The sequence below is a fragment of the Astatotilapia calliptera genome, chromosome 3, assembly GCF_964374335.1.
Source record: "Astatotilapia calliptera chromosome 3, fAstCal68.1, whole genome shotgun sequence".
Classification (NCBI taxonomy): domain Eukaryota; kingdom Metazoa; phylum Chordata; class Actinopteri; order Cichliformes; family Cichlidae; genus Astatotilapia; species Astatotilapia calliptera.
In genome coordinates, this window is record NC_137424.1 from 41,898,913 (window position 1) to 41,920,203 (window position 21,291).

The 21,291-nt window shown below is 44.0% G+C and overlaps 1 protein-coding gene across 8 annotated transcripts in view; it reads right to left on the reverse strand.

Moving 5' to 3' along the window:
- pcdh7b (protocadherin 7b) overlaps nt 1–17,675 on the reverse strand; it is a 117,232-nt gene extending 99,557 nt beyond the window's left edge. For 3 of the 8 annotated variants that reach the window (XM_026162155.2, XM_080290873.1, XM_080290865.1), the window contains exon 1: nt 12,989–17,674. In XM_026162155.2, coding sequence (XP_026017940.2) covers nt 12,989–16,063 — 3,075 coding nt within the window. In that variant the 5' untranslated portion in view covers nt 16,064–17,674. Of the gene's footprint in view, nt 1–12,988 lie in introns of all 8 variants that reach the window. The other 5 variants (XM_080290859.1, XM_080290851.1, XM_080290878.1 and 2 more) reach the window with 3 other exon arrangements.
- Between the last annotated feature and the right edge of the window lie 3,616 nt (nt 17,676–21,291).

The window sequence follows — 21,291 nt, forward strand, 5'->3', positions numbered from 1 at the left end:
TCAAACCTTATTGTGGGAGGGACACAGGGTGCTTGTGTTTTTTTTCAGGGGGGGTGCGGTGGGTTTTTCGCCGCCATTCCATTTGCGTTTTGACAGCACACAATATCCGTGCGGCGTATTTGAGTCAGAGCTGAAAAATCACACAAACGCCTGAAAGTATGAGCGGTATAAATAAGCCACGATGGCTGAGGCAATATATAAGAAACTGTACACATTGCCTAGTCAGTTCCATCAGCTGCAGTTTATGAAGTGGAGCTTGTTTCTTTTTTTTTTTCTTTTTTTTTTTTTTTACCTGGTTGTCTTCCTCGTCAACCTTTTTATACCTCCTGGATGTTAATAAAAACAGCTGAGCCTCTCACGCAGCCTTGCCTGGAGTGAGATACATGCTAAGCAGGCAAAGCAGATCAGGCCGCTGCTGCAGGTGGAACAGGTAAAATGCAGCTTGTGTTAGCATTGCTCACGTCTGACAAACATGCACAGACACCTTCTTTGCCCCACGTTTTATCACGCACTGAGGAACCCGGCGCTCACTGCCCACAGCGCTCATTATGAGCTTTGACACCAAGTCTGCAGAGGCGCAGAGGCCAGTAATCATACAGGAGCCAATGTGTGTTCCTAAAGGCAGCTATAGCTTTTCTAGAACGAGGAGGAGGGATATTATTATTGTAAGAGAATTCTTCAAGTTGCCTCTGCACACTAGCAATGTCTTATGGAGACTGAAATACAGCACCTCCTTACAGGATTAGATGCGTAAGATGAAATGGTAGTGGAACTGCAAGATTTGACAAAACAAAGGTGAGTGTTTATCATCACCAAGCGTAAAACATGGAGCGAACGTGTTCAAACACTGCAGGTAGTCTTTGGGAGCAATTTCGCAGCAACTTCCCAATCAGGCGCATTCATGTCGTCACACAGGCAAAGTCCCACTTCATTAGGCTGCATGCTTGCCGAGAGTCATTACGGTGAAGAGATACTCTCCAGCTAGATTCACACACACTCACACACAAATACAGACATGCACGCACAGTTGCACAAACACACAACTTCTGGAGTTCACTCCTGTTATTCTTGCTTCTGGTTTTAAGCTGTGGGCTGATGAGCTTCCTGTGTACCTCTTGTTATGATAGGGTGATTTACTGCCTTTCACTCTACGTACACAAACACAACCACATGGACACACACACACGCACACTTAGTCATTCGCTCTAGTCCTTAGGCATTCACTGTATGCATTCACCATTCCTTCTTTTTGATCCTTAACACCAGTTCCTTTAATCTCCCTGAATGAATTCATTGCTATTCAGCCATCATTCACTGGATTAATTGCTATTCCGTCGTCATTCTCCTCAGATATGAAATAAAATACAGACAACTTGTTTCATCTCTTGATTCATGACGAGATTGCGTGGAATGTTTAAAAAACACAAGATTTCAATACGTCCCATCAATAATAGGCTCGACCTTGTGAAGCATTTCTTGTCTCAAAAGGGCTGGAACTGCTGTTGTTTAGCCACATCAAGCATATTTTTTCTCTCTTCTTGTAACTTGTAACAGTGCTTATAACTGAGCCACAAAATTAAGCTCAGGCAATCCCAGTAGGTCAGCTGATCCCAGGGCCAGTCCATATTGGCTGGTGCCTCAGCTATTACCCTTTTAAACATAAAATTATCCAGTCTCACATAAGGCAAACTATTTAAGTTGTTTAAACTTCCCCACAATTGCTGCACAACTGCAAGCTGCCTTGTAACCCTCCTACAAGACCCGAATAAACTCTGGAGACTGTTATTCCTGTTATACGTCTTCAAAGTCCACTTGAGGTCTTCGCCTGAGGTGCATGTGCAGTCGGTTCAGTGTAATGTAAAGCAACCGTGGACGACTAAGATAGGTATAGCGATGTGTGCACAGACCCTGATGAAATTTACATCAATCGGACCAAAGCGTACCCTGGCGGATAAGTGTAATCTAGGCTTAATGCTGCGTCTGAATGAATCAATGGCACATCTGTTGTCACTGATACCTGCTCTGTTTTTACCGCTGCTCTACCTGGTTCTGTCTTTCCATGTACGCTCATGGAAATGTGAGATGGGTCTTTCCAAGTATGCAAGTTTGCATGTGCAGAGTTCATGAACAGAGCCATACCACCCAGTATAATTTACTGCAGATGGAATTCACGATCATCTTTTGGCTATAGTGGTCCCTCCTAGTATTTCAAATCTCTCTGTAGCAGTTTCATATTATGATTCACACATTTCGAGCAGAAATAGATGTAGGAAATGGTTAACCAGCAAGTAGAGCGCATTTGAGGCTTTGCCAAAATACTGGCCTTGAGTTAAAGAGCAAAGCATTGTGCAACCACTGATGTTCTCTCACTGTCTAATTTGATCTCATGAATCAAGAACTCAAAGTGGGAAGGGCAGTAAATCCCAAAGGTTCCCTAAGGAGATGTGACACAGAGAAGAGATGAGCCCACTGTAGTAAAGCAAACTGCTGCCAATTTAGTGTTCAGGGACCTTCATCTTTGAAATGCTCCCCGCTTGCCCAGATGGCTTTATCAAAACAGTTTAGCGGAACATGACGTTCCCACGCCTCATCCAACTTCGGGCCAAAGCTGTTAAAATACCGTGACTTTTTTTTAAGCAGGACGTTGCCCCTGAGCTCAGCTTTTGGCACTGATGGGTCTGAATTACCGGGTACAAGCGAGATGAGAGAGCAGTGAAAACCTTTTAAAAAACTCCAGGCATATGGCCACGGGAGAAGTTGCAGTGGGTGGGGGAAGAGTGCGGCGGAGGTATATTGCCATAGTAACAATGGATAGCCCACCAAGGATTCCTGCGCAAACACAGGCATAAGGTTTTAAACAGCGACTGAGGACCCTAGCCAGTGTGCCTTTGTGTTCAAGCAAAATCACGCTGGCACGGATAATGCTGGCATTTTTAAACATAAATTACAAGGTCTCCAATTGTCATGTCATGTCCCCAATTCACAGAGAAGAAGAGGCTGCTTCTGCAAAGAAAAGCTTATTCAAAGAGACTTTAAAGTGTAGGCACACACACATGCTCACACCCCGACGTAAATCTTTCAAATGTGCAGAGGAAGGGAAGGGAGGCAGGAACGGTTATGCATGTTAAGCACATTTGCGTAGACATCAAACGATTGCCCGCAATTGGCTTCACGGGGGAGAGTAATCTGCGCTACTCAAACATTTGATGCAGCACCCGCAGAATTCTGATGGTGATTAAACAGAAAGTAACAATCTTCCCTCTAAGTCCAGCTGGGGATCTCCGCGACGCACTTGTAAATGTCACCCGTGTAGGCACTTTGCCGCTTGTCGATGTCACTTTGAGCTCCCCTCACGTCACCAGTTCATAAGAGCCCTTCACTGTGTGATAGGCTTCCTTTATACACTTACGCACACAGCAGTTTGCCTCCTTCCACTGAAGACTGTTATTAATATATCATTACATGCAGATTAAAAGTGATGAATCTGACGTAAAGTGAAGCTTAATAAGCAAATGCTGGGTGAGGAATAAAGTTGAGGCACAAAAAAAACAAAAAACAGGAAAAACCCAGTCATGTTTAAGCTGCTTTGTTTACCATTATTCTAATAATCTCGCTGCCCCGGACATGTCAGTTTGATTGATTTCCTCGCCTTTCTCCCCAATCCCAGACCTCATCAACCTCGACCCGAATGGCAACAAATGTAACAACATTCCCTTATTTCCCCCCACCCTGACTCTGTGGACCGGCTCCCCCTCAAGGCACTTCTCACCACTGAATCCACTCTGTAAATTAAAATTACCGGTAGCTTTTGTGTCCCAAGTGTTGCACTGGAACAACTCAAAGAGTAAATGAACCTTGTCAAAGGCCAGTCTTTCAGTCTTGATTACAACCCCCCGTTTGTCTCTCCTCCATAATCGAAGAAAACTGAGCAAAAGCCACAGCTCAGAACACGTTCTTATTATTCAAGCACCTGGGGTCGCCCACTCATCGGCGAACCTAAACAGCAGGCCAGTTGTTTGCCCAGTGCAAAGTTTGAGAGAGAGACTAATGTGTAGTCGCTATCAAGAACTTTGTTGCCGGTAAGAGCGGAGGAGAAATAACTGGGAGGACTCAATCTCCTGAGATTCTGTCAGAAAAATAGTAAAAGGTGAAACCAAAGCAAGATAATAAACAGGCTATAGGGCAAGGTGCCGCAAATCAATACATGAAACCATATTAAATGTCTGGAGCTCCTCAATCCACAGTAGAATTTGTCTGACTAAAGCCAGTCGTCTTTGCTTTATATTGCAGTTTCCAACAGCGCCGGTCGAGGAAGTATATACACACAACGCACAAGGGCTGGTGTCAGACTATATACAGTGCCGTTTATTCTTGAAGGATGATACAGAGCTGTGCAAAAACTTTAACTGCTTTTTAGTCAAGACATCTTTTTCTTTTCTTTTCTTTTTAATCAGCAAAATCTACCACAGAAGCGCTGTATCATCACGAAAGTTATGAACACATATTTGAATCGCAGACCCATTACTCCAATGGTAACTAAGGCGCAACAGATTGTATTTTGATTATTATTGATCTAGTGAAGCCTAGTCATTTCCCAAAAGCCCAAATTAACTTCTTCAGACTGATTTTTCTCATTTTTCTCAAACAAAGTTCTAAAACTAAAAGATATTATTAGAAAAATGCTTTTAGTTCATCTTTTTTTACATGCGCCAAATCACAAAAGTCGGTATGTGAGGTGCTTTATATTGTAAGGTAAAGACGCTACAATAATACAGAGAAAACCCCAACAGATGACCCCTATGAGCAAGCACTTGGCAACAGTGGGAAGGAAAAACTCCGTTTTAACAGGAACATGCAAGATTCTATTCAATACAGTTTCATTTATATAGCGTCAAATCACCACAGTCCCCTCAAAGTGCTTTATAATGTAAGTTAGAGACCCTACGCTGCCACGAGACTGAAACTGTGGTTGTCTGTTATGCTTGATTTTCTGTCCATAACAACTGAATAATTGCTTCAATTCTAAAAAAATAAATAAATAAATACTGATTATGAAATCATACACTACTGATGCCACAGAACAAAAACTGGATTGGTCTCAAATTGCTGTCAATGCTTCTACTTCATGATAACACGAGTACAAAGACGAGATTTTTTTTAAATGCACGTAGGAAGCACTTATTCACATAGCTCTATGCAGCACAGAGAAAGAAGCTATCAGAGGGAACTGTACACCAAGAAAGAGGCAAATTGAAAAATTTGCTTTTTCAAAAAAAAAAAAAAGAAGACTAGCTGTACTTCATATTTCAGCTGATTTGGTAGCAGCTACCTCGCGAGGCCGGTCGTAACTCCAGCTGCCCCGTGACCTTCATTCTTCAGCAGGCAGGCAGATTCTTCCAGCCTCTGACAAGATTTATCGGGCCTGGCTAATAGCCTGCTCTCTGCCAGGTAAGGTCCCATCGATACAGGGGCTTCTGCTGCCCCTGCCAGTACTTTGCTAATGAATATTTCAGCTTTTTTTTTTTCTTTCCTCCAAGCATATCTGCAGGACTTAATATACGTGGAACTGCGAACGTTTAAGCTGAAAAGGGTAAATATATACGCGCTGGCGTTGCAATAATTAGCTCAGCCGGGGCGAAGAAGTTCCAAGTCCTTTGCACTTGTGATTGCTGAGAGCCACGAAAAAAGGCGCGCTATCAACACCCGGACTGCTGGAGCTTGTTGTGGATTTTTAAAAGGTGTAGATAAAGTATTGCCCCCGCCTTCATTCTCCATCTGCTTCTTTACGCATGTGTGTAGAGAGTATATGTAATAACCAGACACACATACAAATATAATGAACTGCATTCCTTGGGTAAACACAGCTTCGCAGGCACACAAACACACATACACAGGATATTGAAACCCTCTCAGGCATGTCGCTACGCGTGTGCCTGGCGTGCAGGATGATGGAGAGGCTGAACTGCGGAGGCCCCCGTTTGCTCTCTTCTCCAGTCCTCGCAGGATGCATAAACACACACACACACACACACACGTGCATACTGTACACCCACACACTTTATCACACCCTAACAAATGCACACATGCATCAACACAGTGAGAGAACCCACTGAGTACACATGCACAAACTTTCACACAGGTCCCCCCAGGCTTTGATGGATGGTCGGTGAGTGCTCTGCCTCCTGTTTCATACACATATAATCTCATTTGGGGGCCACATGGTGGGAGCCGCACCAAAACAGGGCTAATAGAAGCAGTCAAGCTGTCCTATTCCTCCCCTACCCAAGTCAAGTCATATCCATTATAGTCTGCTGCTTAGTAAATATGCATGACTGCAGCCTGTTAATAAAAAGGCAAATCCTTTGGAAAGAAAAGAAAAGGAAAAAAAAAAAACAACAAAGCCTTTGGATGCATTATTTATCGCGGACAATTCTTACTTTGTCTTATGCAGTCAGGAGGTCTCTGTCCATCTTAATATTTCAACAGATTTTCAACACGAAAAAAGGACTTTTAAAAATGTGGGAAGAAAGACAGAACAGGTGCAAAAACCAAAAAAACAACAAAAAACTGAATCCAGAATGAACGCTCTACTTATTAAATACGGTCCAATTACATCTTTGAACTTGTCAACTTTCCCCCTGTCGACACCATGAGATACATACACACGCACACACACACAGACACGCACACACATTGTCTTACTAAGTCCAGCATCCTTCCTCTGCCCAGCTGGGAGACCGCATGCCAGTTAAAGCCTCTTTTTCTCCACCTGTCAGCTTAATAAACAAGTTCACTTTTGCCCTGAGGAGCTTTACAGTTGCCTGCCGGTGGCAAAGGGTGGCACTTAGGGGTAAATTATGGATGGGCGTGTCTGGCTTTCACGGCTCTTATTCTCATTTTCATGAAGGCCACATGTGACAACATGGCTGATGCTGGATGGGGTTTTAAATCACCACCCCTCCCCGACAGGTGGTTGTGGGAGCAAAGGGAAGCGCCTGTTCATACACTAAAATGAACTGAATCAACACCAAGAGACCAAATGACCTGTGACCTTTCCCCCCCCACATTATTATGTACCTGCCAGACGCTGTTGCAATTTTGATGAGGTGCAATGTCACAGTAAGCTATTGTTCTGCCTATTAGTCTCACAAACAGCCCCTCTTACTTTTTGATCTGTGTTGTGAGCCAACCTGTCAACAGGGAACTTACTGGGGGGGTGTAGCAGCACAGCAGTAGAGCTAAGTGCTGTTCTCATTTAGCTGAGCTCCGGCCTGTGGAGTCGATACGAGGGGACAGTAACGGGGAAAGCAACGAGGCTAGCATAGCATATCATAAACCTTGGGAGCCTTGTAAAAGTCAATTTACTGTACAAACTCCTCAGAACAATTGCCGTGAAAAACAAGTGTGCAATATGGCGAGCGCGCGGTGATTGATAGTGCCACAGGAAAAGCAAATCTGCAAATATGAATCGGCTTTATCCTGGTAAGCCCTATCTAATGTGATCGCTGCCGAGTATGAAATGAAATTCCATTTTCGATGACATCAAATTGAAAGAAGCGGCGAGGAGAAGGTGGCATCCTCGACACTGCCACTTACAATCAGCAGCGTGGAGAGCAATCAAGGTGGCACGCGGCTTAAATTTCTCGTCTTTTTGTTTTTTTCTCGCCTCCCTCACTTCACTCCCCCCATGTTATCGTGACAAACGTTGCAGGTGAGTCGAAGCTTTTTTGCCCTCCGTGATGGCAAGCGCTGCGATTTTTTATGTGCTCGCTGCCATATGCAAAGAAAAGAGGGAGGTGAAGAAGAAGGGGGAAAGAAATGAAGAAATGCTTTCGTGCTATAAGTAAAGGAGGTGCGGGGAGGAAAAAAAACACACTCAGTATTAAAATATTACGCAGAGTAATATAGCAGGCACTGTAGCAACCAGCCGTTGCAATCTCTCCCTGCCTTTTTCTCTCAGTCGCCACCATTTTCTGCCCATATATCAGGTAAGTCTAATCCTTAGATTAGTAATTGCCTTAGAGCGAGTGCATTCAAATCACCAAACCACATTATACCAGAAAATGCTGCCCGCTGCAGTTTCATGAGTATTACTGAGCTCTCTTACTCCCTCCATTTTCCTTTAGGAACATAAACAACAAAAGCCCGAGCAGCCGTAGATTGAATTAAGCCATAATAGATCCAAAACAATTTTGATCAAATTAGACACAGTCAGCAGTAGAAAGGACGAGCACTAATAATAATAATGAGGCATTAAACAAACCAGCTCATTGCACATTATCTTATTTCTTACTAAAGACAAGATTTCAAGATTATTCATTTTTCCCACCATTTTTGGCATTCTGTTGGAAATTTCTGTGAAGCTGAAATGTTTTCATTACCAGTTTTGCTAATTTGATAATGGTGCCAGTTGGCCAGAAATGTTTAATCTGGGTCCTAATGATGTGCGTTTGGAAATCCCGTGTCTGGGATCAGAAAATCCAACTTAGTTTTGTGCCAGTTTTTCAAAGCAGCATTAGACCGAAGTGCACGGACGCAAGATTACCAAATCTCGAATAGCAGCACTCTAAAGGCAATTACATATCACAGTGTGGGATGCTAGCTGAGCAAAGAACAGCAGGTAGAACAGCCAGCAGTGAGGGTCGACTCTAAGTGGTTTTAAATGAAAGGACGTAGAGCTGTGCAATAAAGCAATGTATTTAATGCTTCAGTTTCCTTTTTTTTCTTTTTTATTAAGCAGAACAGTCATCTGACAGAACCAAAAATACACAATCCCCAAATGCATTATGGGTTGTTTTCATAATGTATGTCAAATTCTAAAATAATAATATCCCGCGGTTAAATCTGAACAATCAATTTTCATGATCTGGCTCAGTCGAAATCTGATCTGATTATATCAACCAGCCACATGCCCAGCTATCTGCTTACCTGATTTTGCAACTGTCTGGCTCACATTATAACAAAGCAAAATAAGTGACCTGAATCAACAATTAGATGGAGACTGGGGCATGACTAAACCTGTTAAAGTTCTGACAGACTCAGCAGAACCTTTTAGCAAGTAATTGTCTTACTGAGCTGAATGAGTCACTAGCTCCCACTTATGAGAGTTTGATGCCTGTATATGTGTATTTAGAATACAAAAAACACACGCAGTGGGCTGAAATCAGAGACATGATTACATGATCCTAAATGCAAGCATTAATATAGAGGCTAACTGATCCTTTGTCAGTTTAAATTGGTGCACTTGTGGGTTTTTACAGGTGTTTAGGCAGCTACATTTCCTAAGTTAAAACAAATGATGCCGTAGGCAAAAAGCTACATTTCCATATTGGTTTCCTGAACGTCTTAGAGTCTGAAGGGCAATCGCATCCTATGTTTTGGCTACAACCACCACCCAAGTGACCTCCATTTGCATGGCGATATTGTTTGTCTTATATAAGTGCAGAGGGGCGAGGGTTTGCCCTATGCAAATCAGATGCTTCGCGGCCATATTCAGCTCGTGCAGGAGAGGTGCAGGAGGAACAGCTGGCCGGAGTGCACGAGACGAGCACCGGGGAAGCCGGGTTAAGGGCAGCGTCCAGTTATGCTTGCCGCATCAGCCCCGAGGCAAGATAACCTGGTGTAAGTGGTTGGACGGCGGCTTTGACTGCCCTGAGGGGCTACGCTGCAAGAGCAGAGAATACAAGCTGCTGTGGCTCACTACTGATTAAAAGTGATCCACCTGGGCACGAGCGCCGCTTTGAAGTGTAATGATAAAACAAAAGCTGATGGCTTGTGCTAATTCAGTGACTAAGTGATTTCATTCCTCACAAGGTTGGATGGTATTATTTTTTTGCCGCTGCGCAGAACAGAAGCTACTGCCAAAAGTAATAAAGTTAAGTGTTCTGTTAAGTGAATGCGCTTCTCATCAGCCTTTGGATGGAATGGCTTGGCCGTGCGTATATAAGGAGCAGTTAGACCACGCATAATGTTGTGCGCATATAGCAAAAAAAAAAAAAGAAGAAGAAGAAAATAAAGACAATTACAAATGACATAAGCTGCAATCAATGGAGTGACAGGAAGAGATGAAATGTCAGGTCTGCTGCTGCTCCTGTTCAAACTCAGCAGCAGCTGGGTGACACGCTGGCTTCTCCCTCACAGTTAGCTCAACTTAATGACTCTTTAAATGTCTGTCGGGCTAAAAAGAAAGGTTCGCCTCACTGATAAACTTCCTCAGTTGCCTGGTTACCTGCCCGAGCAGGTTGCCTGTGCGGTTACTGTAAGATTAGGAGAGCGAGAAGGGAGAAAGATGGAACCCGATACCTCCGACATTACAGTCAGTGGTCAGCACTTTTCTCCCTCTCTCGCTGTCCTTCTCTCTGTCTTTCCACCCAACCCCAAGTCCCTTGTGAAACAGTGGGGGCCATTCTCTATACCGCTAACAGGGCCGTCATTCTTGCGCCCGTCTCTATTTCTTCCCACAGATGGATAAAAAAAGCCAGAAAGAAAGGTTTTGTGTGTATGTGTGTGCGTAACAAAACACGTGCACGGTGACAAATGTTCCGAAAGAGAGTTACAAGAAACTAATTGTGGCCAAATGTGAAAAAAGGGTCAATCTGACATTTAAATTAGCTCAGGAACATGAGTTTAGGTCTAAAAATGTATGAAACGTGATTAAAAAAAAGCAGCATTCTTTGATCTTATCATTTTCTAACACTTTTTTTGTGCACAACTTGTTCCCATAAGCGAGGCGCACGAGTTTCCTAGAGTGTTTCATTATGTCCTTAGCCTCAGAAGCACTCGCCAGACAACAGAATATTTTTAGATGCAGTGATCTTAAAATCAAGAGCGTGACCGCTTCACTACTTAATCTCATACAGAGGTGGCTGTTTAATGCCATAATTGGAGCACATGAGCACACACCTTCTCTTCAGTTAGCTCTCTTGTGTAGCCATTTAATTATGTCCTTATGACCCAAACTGAATGCATCAACAGTAAGTATTCACTGAGCCCAGAGGGCATAAATGGAAATTTGAACACATGCTATAAGTTGTATATTCAATGATAAACCAGCTATATGACACAGTGATCTTAGATGTTATTGCCCAGTAGAGCACTAAGCACATTTTGTACCATTTTAATGCCATTTGGGTTCCAAAATTAAGCACCTGTGAATCAAAACATAAAGAAATACATTTTAAAAATGCGCTGCAGATTGTTGTTGTTTTTCCTCCTCCAAGATGCTGGATGGTAAGAAATGCACAGTCCATAAAAGTTAGCGGTGCATTAATGTAGAGAGTAAATAAATAATTATATAAGTGGAGCATAGTGACACACAATACATGCCGCTGCCGCAGCAGCAAATAGAGTGCCCTTTTAATTATGCAGGAGACATCCGAAAACAACAGCACTCCTCACACTCTGGGAAGCAGCTCAGTGAATGCACTATATTAGAGGCTGTTAGAGACAGAGCAGGGAAAGAGAAGGAAGAGAAGTTAAAAGAGGGCTGAAATGATTTGAAGGGGAGAAATACAGAGGGGAAGGAGAGAAGGGCATAGAGAGATGACAGTAAAGATTAAAAAAGAAAGCTCTGTAGGGGAAAAAAGGAGTTGGGCTGTGCGGGCTAAGATGTGGATGAGGCTGGAATAAATAGAGGGAGAGGAAGAGCTACGGGGGGGGAGGCGGCACAGGTGGATGCAAGACATGCAAGGGAGTTCTACAAAAGTCCAAGGAAGAGTTAGAGGGGAAGGGGAAGAATATAAGCAAGAACAAAGATATCTAAAGGAGAAGGGGGAAACCAGGAAATAAAAAAGTGCAAGCAAGCAAGCAACACTACCGATTTCAAAAGGAGTAGTGCTGACACAAAGTAAAAGAAAGATCAATAATTCATTAGACTTCCATAGGAAAAAAAAAGGAAAAATACAATGGTGTTCTTTTTCACGAAAACGCAAATAAGCTGGCTTCATTAAGTATTATCTTTGATTCCTCGCTGTTGCTTCACCTAACAGTGCAAAAGCAGCCAGAGAAATATAATGACCGAGTCCATAAAAGCGCACACTTCCTCAACTTTAAAAATCTAATAGCGTCACCTACAAGTTCTGTCTGTGCTGTGAAAGAAAGAAGAGAATTAAAGGTGGGGGGAGAGGGGGGGGGGAAGCAAGGCAAAAGAAAAAGGAAACATGAAAGGGGAAAGACGAGTAGAGGGCGGATACGTGTGGAAGAGAAAGAGCAGCAGGTACAAGACGGCATACATTTATAAACATGGATGAAAAGAAAAGACGGAGGATGTGAAGCTGAAGCACAACATGGGAGTTGATATAAAAGTGTCAGTTTTCACTGCGAGGTCAATGAATTGATGCAGACCTTGAAGCACACCGTGATGTTAATGTGACTCGGGGCCAGATGTTCTTAGTCAAGTAGATTCTCTCAAAGTGACTCAGAGCCCTAACAAAGCCACATTTGTGTTGCATCTACCTTTTCCCTTTTTCTTTTGCCTTTATTCATTTTTTTTCCTCCCTTGCATGAGAAGAAAAGGTAGCCTTGTCTCAGACAGAGGGCAGGGCAGAGGGGAGTGCAGCCAGCCCCTGCCATGCATGCGCCCCTCTGGGATAAAATAACTGCAAACCAAATCCTTATGTGAGCTGTCTACAGTTTTCTAACACATATTGCCAAGGTTAAGAGTTGTGACACCCATGACGGAAAAGGCAGCTTAACACGCTGAGATAAAAGTCCAAAATAGTCGGACATTTGGTTAAGTTGTAACAGTATCCTTTCCTGAGCTAATCTAAACCCTTTCTCTTTCCTTTCAATATTACATGTGAATGGCACTCCAAACCAAAACAGATCAATACCGCTAACTTGACACACATTAGCACCATAAAGGCAACAAGACTACTGAGACTAGCCCTGTCAGAAAGCATTATGGGAGAGAGAACACTAAGAGGAAAAAGCAGAAGACATTTAAGAGTAGTGGAGGGAGACAAAAGAACACTGAAATGTGTCTTCTTACCTGTTTGTTGTACTTGTTGATAGTTTGACTGCTGTATTCAGAGCAGTGGTCAGATCCAAGGGAAATGTTATCTCCGGTGCCAACAAAGGTATTGGCAGGGGGCAGGTCCTGAACTGCCTGGTGCTTTTTTCCAGCTGTCGGCGACTGCGGGTGAAGCTGCACTGTGGGCAGTGGCGAGCTGGACTTGTAGTGCCGGGCCAGATCTGGGCTTCCCGGCCCTCCGTTGACTGAACGGTAGCGGCCCATGCCAGGGCTGTCGGACAGCTTCTCGTTGACGCCGTCATAGCGCTGCCCGTTGGGTTTCGAGGCCTCTACAGTGACAATGCTGCTGTAGAGCGGCTGTTTGGACTTTTGTTTCTTCTTATCTTTCTTGGGTTTCTTAGATTTGTCATGCTGCTGTGGTGTAAAGAAGTCTTCATGGTCTTTTTTGCCAGCTTCATAACCGTTCTTGTTCTTTGGGCGGCAATAACGGGCCATGACAACAACAAGAATGATGAGGATGACTGTCATGATGCCTGAAACTATTCCAATTACAATACTTAACCGCTGTTTGCTTAGGTCATAGTTGGGGTCGCCGGCGATGTTGGTGTTCAGAGATGTGCTCAGGCTCTTAGCCACCTGGGCCTCCACAGCTGAGGAGTTGGAAAGTGTCTCGTTAACATACACATGAACTAGTGTGGTGGTGCTCTGCGAAGGCTGCCCCTTGTCATTCACCTGAACCACCAGTCTGTGGAGGCCATGATGCTTCTGCTCCAGCTTTGCCATTAGCGAAATCACCCCTCTCTCTGCATCAATCTCAAAAAGTCTGAAGGGGTTACCCCCAATGATGCTGAAGTTCAGGACCGCATTGATGCCAGTATCTGCATCACTAGCTGTGACGGTTCTGACCACAGTTCTGATGTTAGTGGAGGGAGGAAGAAGGGTGTAGGAGCTGTTTATTGGGAAAGTGACAGATGGAGCATTGTCATTTTCATCCATGACAAAGAGTGAAACTGTGGCGGTGGCAGATTTGGGAGGCTCACCTCCATCCACAGCCTTGACGCGGAATGTGTAGGTACCTTTCTGTTCTCGGTCAAAGGACAAGGTGGAAAAAATAGTCCCGGTTTCATTCTCGATAGAGAAAATGTCCTCCTCTTCCTCAATAAAGAGGCCCATTTCTGCATTTTGGTCTTTATCTGCATCGATTACTGTAACCATGCCAACTGGGCTGTTAGGATCAAGGTTCTCTTTGACATAAAAGGTGAAAACATCCTGCATGAACTTTGGCTCATTGTCATTCTTGTCGGCCACAAGGACGACCACTGTTGCAGAACCCTGAAGGGTGTTTATGCCCTTATCTTTGGCTATCACTTTGAATTCGTAGCGCTCTGTTAGCTCTCTATCCAGAATGGTGTTTACTCGGATGTCTCCACTGTCTGCATCAATAGAGAAAATCCCATTTACTGATGAGTCTAGGGAATAGGCTATTTCAGCATTCCTCCCACTATCTGCATCTATGGCTTTCACTGTTGTCACCCTCTCACCTGGTGCATTGTTTTCCGGAAACGAAACCTCTACTACATTCTGGCTGAAGATAGGAGGGTTGTCATTAGTGTCGCCCACTTTGACGAGAAGAGAGTTATTACTCGCCAGACTGGGGCTCCCAGAGTCCACGGCCACTATGACCACATTGTATTCCTGTGTTGCCTCAAAGTCCAGTTGTGCAGACGTGTGGAGAAAATATTTCTTTTTATTCTGCTCGCCCTCCATCTCACTGGCCGGTTTGAGCTGAAAGGGCACATCTCCTACCACTGTGCAAGTCACTATGCCATTTTCCCCCTGGTCACGATCTGACACCTGAACTAAAGCAATGGGTGTGTCCACCACCACATCCTCAGCCACATTGGCTATCCCGTCTTTTAAGAAAATGCGTCCAATTTTCCGAATTTCTATAGCAGGCACGTTGTCGTTCTCATCCTTGATGTTCAGCACCACTGTGGCCTTGTCCATCTTGGGTGGCTGGCCTCGGTCACGGGCCATTACTGTAAACCTCAGTTGGCTCACTTCTTCACGGTCAATGCGGTGCAACACACTCAGCCACCCCGTGCTCTCATCCAACCTCAGCAGTCTCCTTACTGACTCTGTGGCTGCCCCAAACACATATTCTATTTGACCATTAACCCCCACATCTGCGTCAGCCGCTTTGAGCTGGAGTATGGGGGCGCCAGGGGAGCTGTTTTCAGGCAGGTCAGCCTCATACACACTTTTCTCAAACCGAGGGCTGTTGTCATTCACATCAGTTATCATTACTCTAAGAATGGCCTGAGAGGAGCGAGGGGGATCTCCTCCATCCCTAACACGCAGTGTAAGCTCATAGGAGTCTCTCTGTTCCCTATCAAGGGCCCCCTTAATGATGAGTTGAGGCTGCTTCTCTCCATCAGTAGTGTCAGCAACTTGCAGTTCAAAGACACTGCTCCTGCTCGCTCCCTCCTCAAATCTCCTCTTTCCTGAAAACGAATCCCCAGAAGACCCCAATCGCCTTGAATTCTCCCCATTGTCCTGAATGAGCTCATATCTCTCTATTCCATTTCTGCCAAAATCTCTGTCTGTGGCTGTGGGCAGCAGATAAAGGGTTCCAATTGGTCTGTTTTCCTCCACAGAAAGTGTCAGGACAGGGGAAGGGAAAGACGGGGTGTTATCGTTTATATCTAATATGATGACTTTTCCCTCAAAGAGGTCGACCCAGCTCTGCGCTGGTCCTATCACCGACACTTCAAAATCAATAAAACATTCGTTTTCATCAAATATCATTTGGCACTGCTGCAGTTTTTCACGGTCTATCCGCCTCTCGTTGGTGGAGAGCTCACCTGTAATGTTGTCTATCTTGAAAAAATCGGACCCGGATTCGAGGGTGAACGTCACCTCACCGGACCCGGCGACAATGCCCAGGTCGGTGGCTACGTTCCCTACTCTGACATCTGCTGGTCCCTCCTCAGCTAAACGGTACCGGAGCACTTGCTTGGCAGCGGGCTGATGCACAAGCTGCAAGATGAGCATGCAATAGTACAAATAGTCCACTGCACCAGTAGTCCTCATTGTTCAGCCCAGAGAAGGAAGGGGGAATGGAGAGGAAAAAAATGTCCACTTTAATAATAAGTGAAAAAAAATCACTAATAGAAAGTCCGAATATGGGAAGGAAATATCGCTTTCATTCAGAGCGAAGCCTTCTGGTCTGGGATGCGTGAGACTTCATCCTCCCGGACTTTTCTCCTGCTGCAGTGAAAAAAAATCGGCAAACGCACGGGCTTACCCAGCTCTCCTCTGCTTTCCCTCCTTCGAATGTCTCTCCTTCCTTTCTTTTAGTATTTTCTGTTTGTTTGTTTTAAAGTGATGTAGAGAACAAGCCGGATTCTCCGTGCGCCCCGGACAGTGGCCCCCTCCTCCCAAAATATCTGAATGTCATGCGCGTAAAAAAAAAAAAAAAAAAAAAAGCCGAAACGTTATAGTCCGAGCATCAAATAACCAGAAAGTAGATTCAGTCCAAGCCGCTCCGTTTTACTCACAGTTTGTAGACGCTCCTCTCTCTCGCTCCCGCTCTTTTAATTTTTGGGTGAGGCTCCAGTATTCCTCTGTATTCCTCTGTCCGGTGATATGTCCATATATGTCAGAAGATCATTTAAATGCCCGCTCAGTTCAGACAAGTCATCACCCGCCGACTGTGTTAACAGCTCGTTAACTGTCTTGAGCTCGGCGATACGAACGTAAGGCAGAAATTACCTGTCCGGCTGTCTTCCTCCAAGTCACTTGCAACTAGCAGAATAGTACTCTCGCTCTATCTCTTTCGCTTCTTTTTTACCAGCTTGCTGCACGAATGTGTAACCTACTGGAAAAAAATCAGGGTAATATTAAAAATAGAAAAAATACATATACAAAATAAAACAAAACAAAGATGGAATGTACATCCGAAGCAGTTATTGGGAAGCGGTTGGTTTAATTTCTCACTTTGTCCAACATATCCCTCCTGTTCCCACACCTGCAGACGCGCCGCGTGTGTTGGCAGCCCCTATCTGCAGCACTGTGAGAGGGATTCACAAATGATATTGCAGTCTCTCTCTTTCCCCCCTCTCTCTCTCCTTCTCTCCACCCCCTCCTCCGTTCGCTTCTCCCCCCCTACTCCAGCAGCGCACGTAAACAGGGTCGGACTTAAAGTCTCGATCGCCAGGTCTAGAGGCCAGCAGGCAATATTAGGAAAAACAATAATAATAATAAAGGGGGAGACATATGAGGAACATGCACTCAGACGTTCGTTTTCATCGGTGTTTTCTCGAGACGTGGCTCGGCACTTTGCGAGGATCTCTCGGATGCTTCGTATTAATCCATTAACATCCTATGTTGTGGCTATGGCGAGAGATCAGATTCAAAACAAAACTGTGATTTGAAAATCTTGAACGTACCGCTCTTATACTATTTTCCACCCTGTGCTGCATGAGATTACCCGGAACGCAAATCCAGAGTGCAACTTTTACGCACTGCCAGACCGACACAAGTGATCGGTTTCAATGTTACCTACACATGTTACAACTTGCGTGGTAAAACAAAAAAATCAGACAGTGTAAGTTCTCGGGTTTTAACACGACAGCAGCAGCAGGACAGGAGAGACGGGACAGGGCTTCCTGTGTGCGCAGAGCTGTGGTTTCCCTGTGGTTACTTATACGAATGCGTGTGGTCTCCAGTGGCTGTGCTCTCCGACGCGGCAAGCTCCGTGTCTTTCGGCTGCGTGTTGCTCAGTCCGCTCAGCGTCCAGGAATGTGAGAGACCGTGTCTATGAATTCATTTCCACAAAGAGGGAATAAGACCCCCCCCCAAAAAAAGGAAAATAAATAGATCAGCCCTGCATGGCTATCCAGACGATCACAGCAAAGGGTTTCGTTATTTCGGCCACTGCGCAAACCCCACTTCCCTGTATCAGATTAGTGCGTGTGTGTGTGTGTGTGTGTGTGTGTGTGTGTGTGTGTGTGTGTGTGTGTGTGTGTGTGTGTGTGTGTGTGTGTGTGTGTGAATACTACAGTTGTCATTTAACTGCTTGTGCAGGACACATTTTCTGAGAGACATCCTTGACATGCTCGCGGACGCTCTCTCCAGCAGCATAATTTCATTGCCTGCGAGGTACGTAAATGAGAACATTTTTAAGGTGCTTAAGGTGGATTCGTCTCTGTTTCAGCACGTACGCGTTGTCGTGCTAGGTGCAAAGAAAAAACGTGCTTTAATACGTGTGCGTGTGGATATCCTCAACTTTGAACTGAGGGTCATCATAAGGGAGCATTGCGGCGCTGTGCGCATGTGAAATTATAGATACAGTGGATGAGTGTAATGAGTGAGTGAATGAGTGAGGGGCAGTGGGATGGGAAGAAGGAGGGGGAGAGGACAAGAGGCAGCCAGTCTCAGCAGCTGCATCTTTCGCACACGGCTCTCTGAATTCCAGCAGTGGGTTTATCCTTGCTGACTTGCGCCCTCTATTGTCGAACTAAAATCAAACCCGCTCAAAACACTTCGGACAGCAGCACAGCAGAGAGAGCTCCGTGGTGCAAATGCACTGCGGGCACTTGATCATTCAGATGATTAGTTTCTCTGAAAATCAAAAAAGAGCTTTCTAACTCAGTCACTAACACACACAGCAGTTCTTGACTTATGTATGAAATAAGGGCTGCTTTCTGTATGACTCACAGTGTTTTGACTGTATTAGCGAGACAGATAATTATTAACGTCATCATGTATCCGTGCACTAAACATTGATGGGTCTGTTGGTTATCTGGCCCTGTTTAAGTCAGATGATTACAATACTGGGTTACTTTACCCTGTGATGAGCTGTTTTGGCATGGCACACCCTGGACATGTCACCAGCCCATCACAGGGCTAACACGAAGAGACAGACAACCACACACAGACATGTAAATTGATTGGCATTTATATAGCATTTCGTTTGTCTTTCCAACCACTCAAAGCACTTAAGACCACAAGCCATATTTAACCAGACTTTAAGTATGTTATAGTAGACACATAAAACACTTTATATAACTTTATAAGCCTTAGAACCTGGAGGAAACCCATGAAGGCACATGGAAGACATTCAAACACCACACAGAAAGGCCTAATCCAGAAGCAACAGTGCTAACCACTGCGCCACCATAGGTCCTACTGTATTAATAATCATTTATATTATATTGGATTGCCCAACATAAACACAGAGAGCACTATTCCACCCATGAGCGCCAGCTAATGTTAGCACTATTGTGTTGGTGTTGTTCCTGGATCATCAAAAACAAATGTGGTTCAGGTTCAACATAGCAAGTGACCAATCACATTGTTGTGATGTCATAGTTTTGTAGCTTGGAAACAGCATCATACCAAACCATTACCCCATGATCATAGCTTCAACTATTGCCCTGTAACCCTGATCCTAACTCTTCTCTTTTGGAGGTTTTGAATGGACTTCGGCAGGGTTTTCTTTCCTCACCCTGCAGAACTATGACATCATAAGAATGTGATTGCTCATTTGAAATGTTGAACCTAGATCAACAGTAATTATTATGACAACAGGAACACGGGGGATATCAAATACATCATAAAGTTAACCTATTTACTGCATCTGTGCTGCACTGGAAAAACTGTCGCAATCTTGACCCAGTGACTGTGTGAGAAGAATAAACAAAACACAATCACATTTATACTGATGTCTTCTTTGAAGTCTCACTTTTTATTAACCAGTGTGACTCCACTTGATCAAACAAGAATTGGCAAGAAATAACAGCAGTTACTCTGTGCCCCAAGGCTGTTGGAATATCCAGTTACTAAGTGAAAATGAGCACGTAGGTGATTCAGGGACCATGTTTACCAGCAGAACCCTAGCGATCAAGGCTCAGCATCATCACTGAAAATCATTATCATATCTGTGTGTAACACTGCTCCGGCTCTGGAGTGAATGAGTGGTCTAAAATGACGCAAGGGAAAGCACTCGATGCCGTTACAAAGACCTCATCAGTGAGAGCGAGGTGTTTTGAAAATGAGATGTTCAAAAAAAGTGACTCATACTCCCACGCTATGACTGATCGAGATTAAAATGTGGTATGATCAGAGATGATGCATCACATGATTTGGCCACAGAAAAAAGTATTTTTTAGACTAAATGTTTTCCACGTTAGAATTTTTGAATCAAATGTTGAGTAATGGCTGATTTCCAAATGGTCATAGCTTCAAAAGAAACACATCTTTTTACACATTTCTTCACTTTTACTTATTTTGCTCATTCCCCATGGACAGTCTGGAAGCATTAACGAAATGTGGGAAAAGAAAATGAAAAACCGAGATGATTGCACAGTCTGTCGAATTAATGCTTTTCATTTCATAAACATTATACAAGCTGCCTATGTCCTTACTGGCACATTACAGTGGTTAATGCATATTGTAGTGCTGTGACACTGTGCGCAATAAAATTGCAATTATGTTCGTTGTCAACATGAAATTACATTCCTGTAGTCCGCTGATGAGAGAATGGGAGTATTGAAATCACTGGCTGCATGGCTGAAGCACAAAAATACACCTTAGTGTTATTATAGGTTTGCCGGATTGATTTGACACATTTCACCAATAGGGCTTTAATGGAGAGAGACACCTAAATCCTAACCATATAATAATCGTTCTACAGATTAATTTTTTATAGGTAACAAAAGTGCACATACAGTATATCCATCTTCTTCGCATTTGTTTCCTCCAGTGTCTCGGCAAGTCCTTTCTCTACATTTATCACAGCCTCTGCGCGCTGACAAATGTTGCAGTTCAAAGTAATTACTTGCATATAAAAATGATCACTTGCACGTAAGGTTGCTAAATAGCTAGATTTCAACTCACAGCAGAAGGTCTGCTACTCGGACTTAGTAAATACAGAATAACAATGTCTAAAAGTGCAGATGAAGACATGAAGGCAAAGCTGCAGTGTTGTTTCTGTGCTGTTAGAGGATAATATTTACACTTGAATAGAAGATTTTGAGCAACACGGTGCAAATTTATTCACGCATACAGAATATGTACACAGTTTTGTAAAAAAGCTTGTAGACTGAGAGGCAAGTGATGCTCTGCAAACTGTTGGCCACTTTATGGCTTAGTGACACTAGAGTAAAATTACAAATAGCGGTGACCGCACTGAATTTTTTTTCACATTTAGCGACTGGTTGTAAGTAGCTGAGGATCTCACTTTTGATCACAAAGTGATTGCACGGGTTGCCTGGTGGTGGGCAACCTGTCTGCCAACAAATCTGCAATCACTCTCA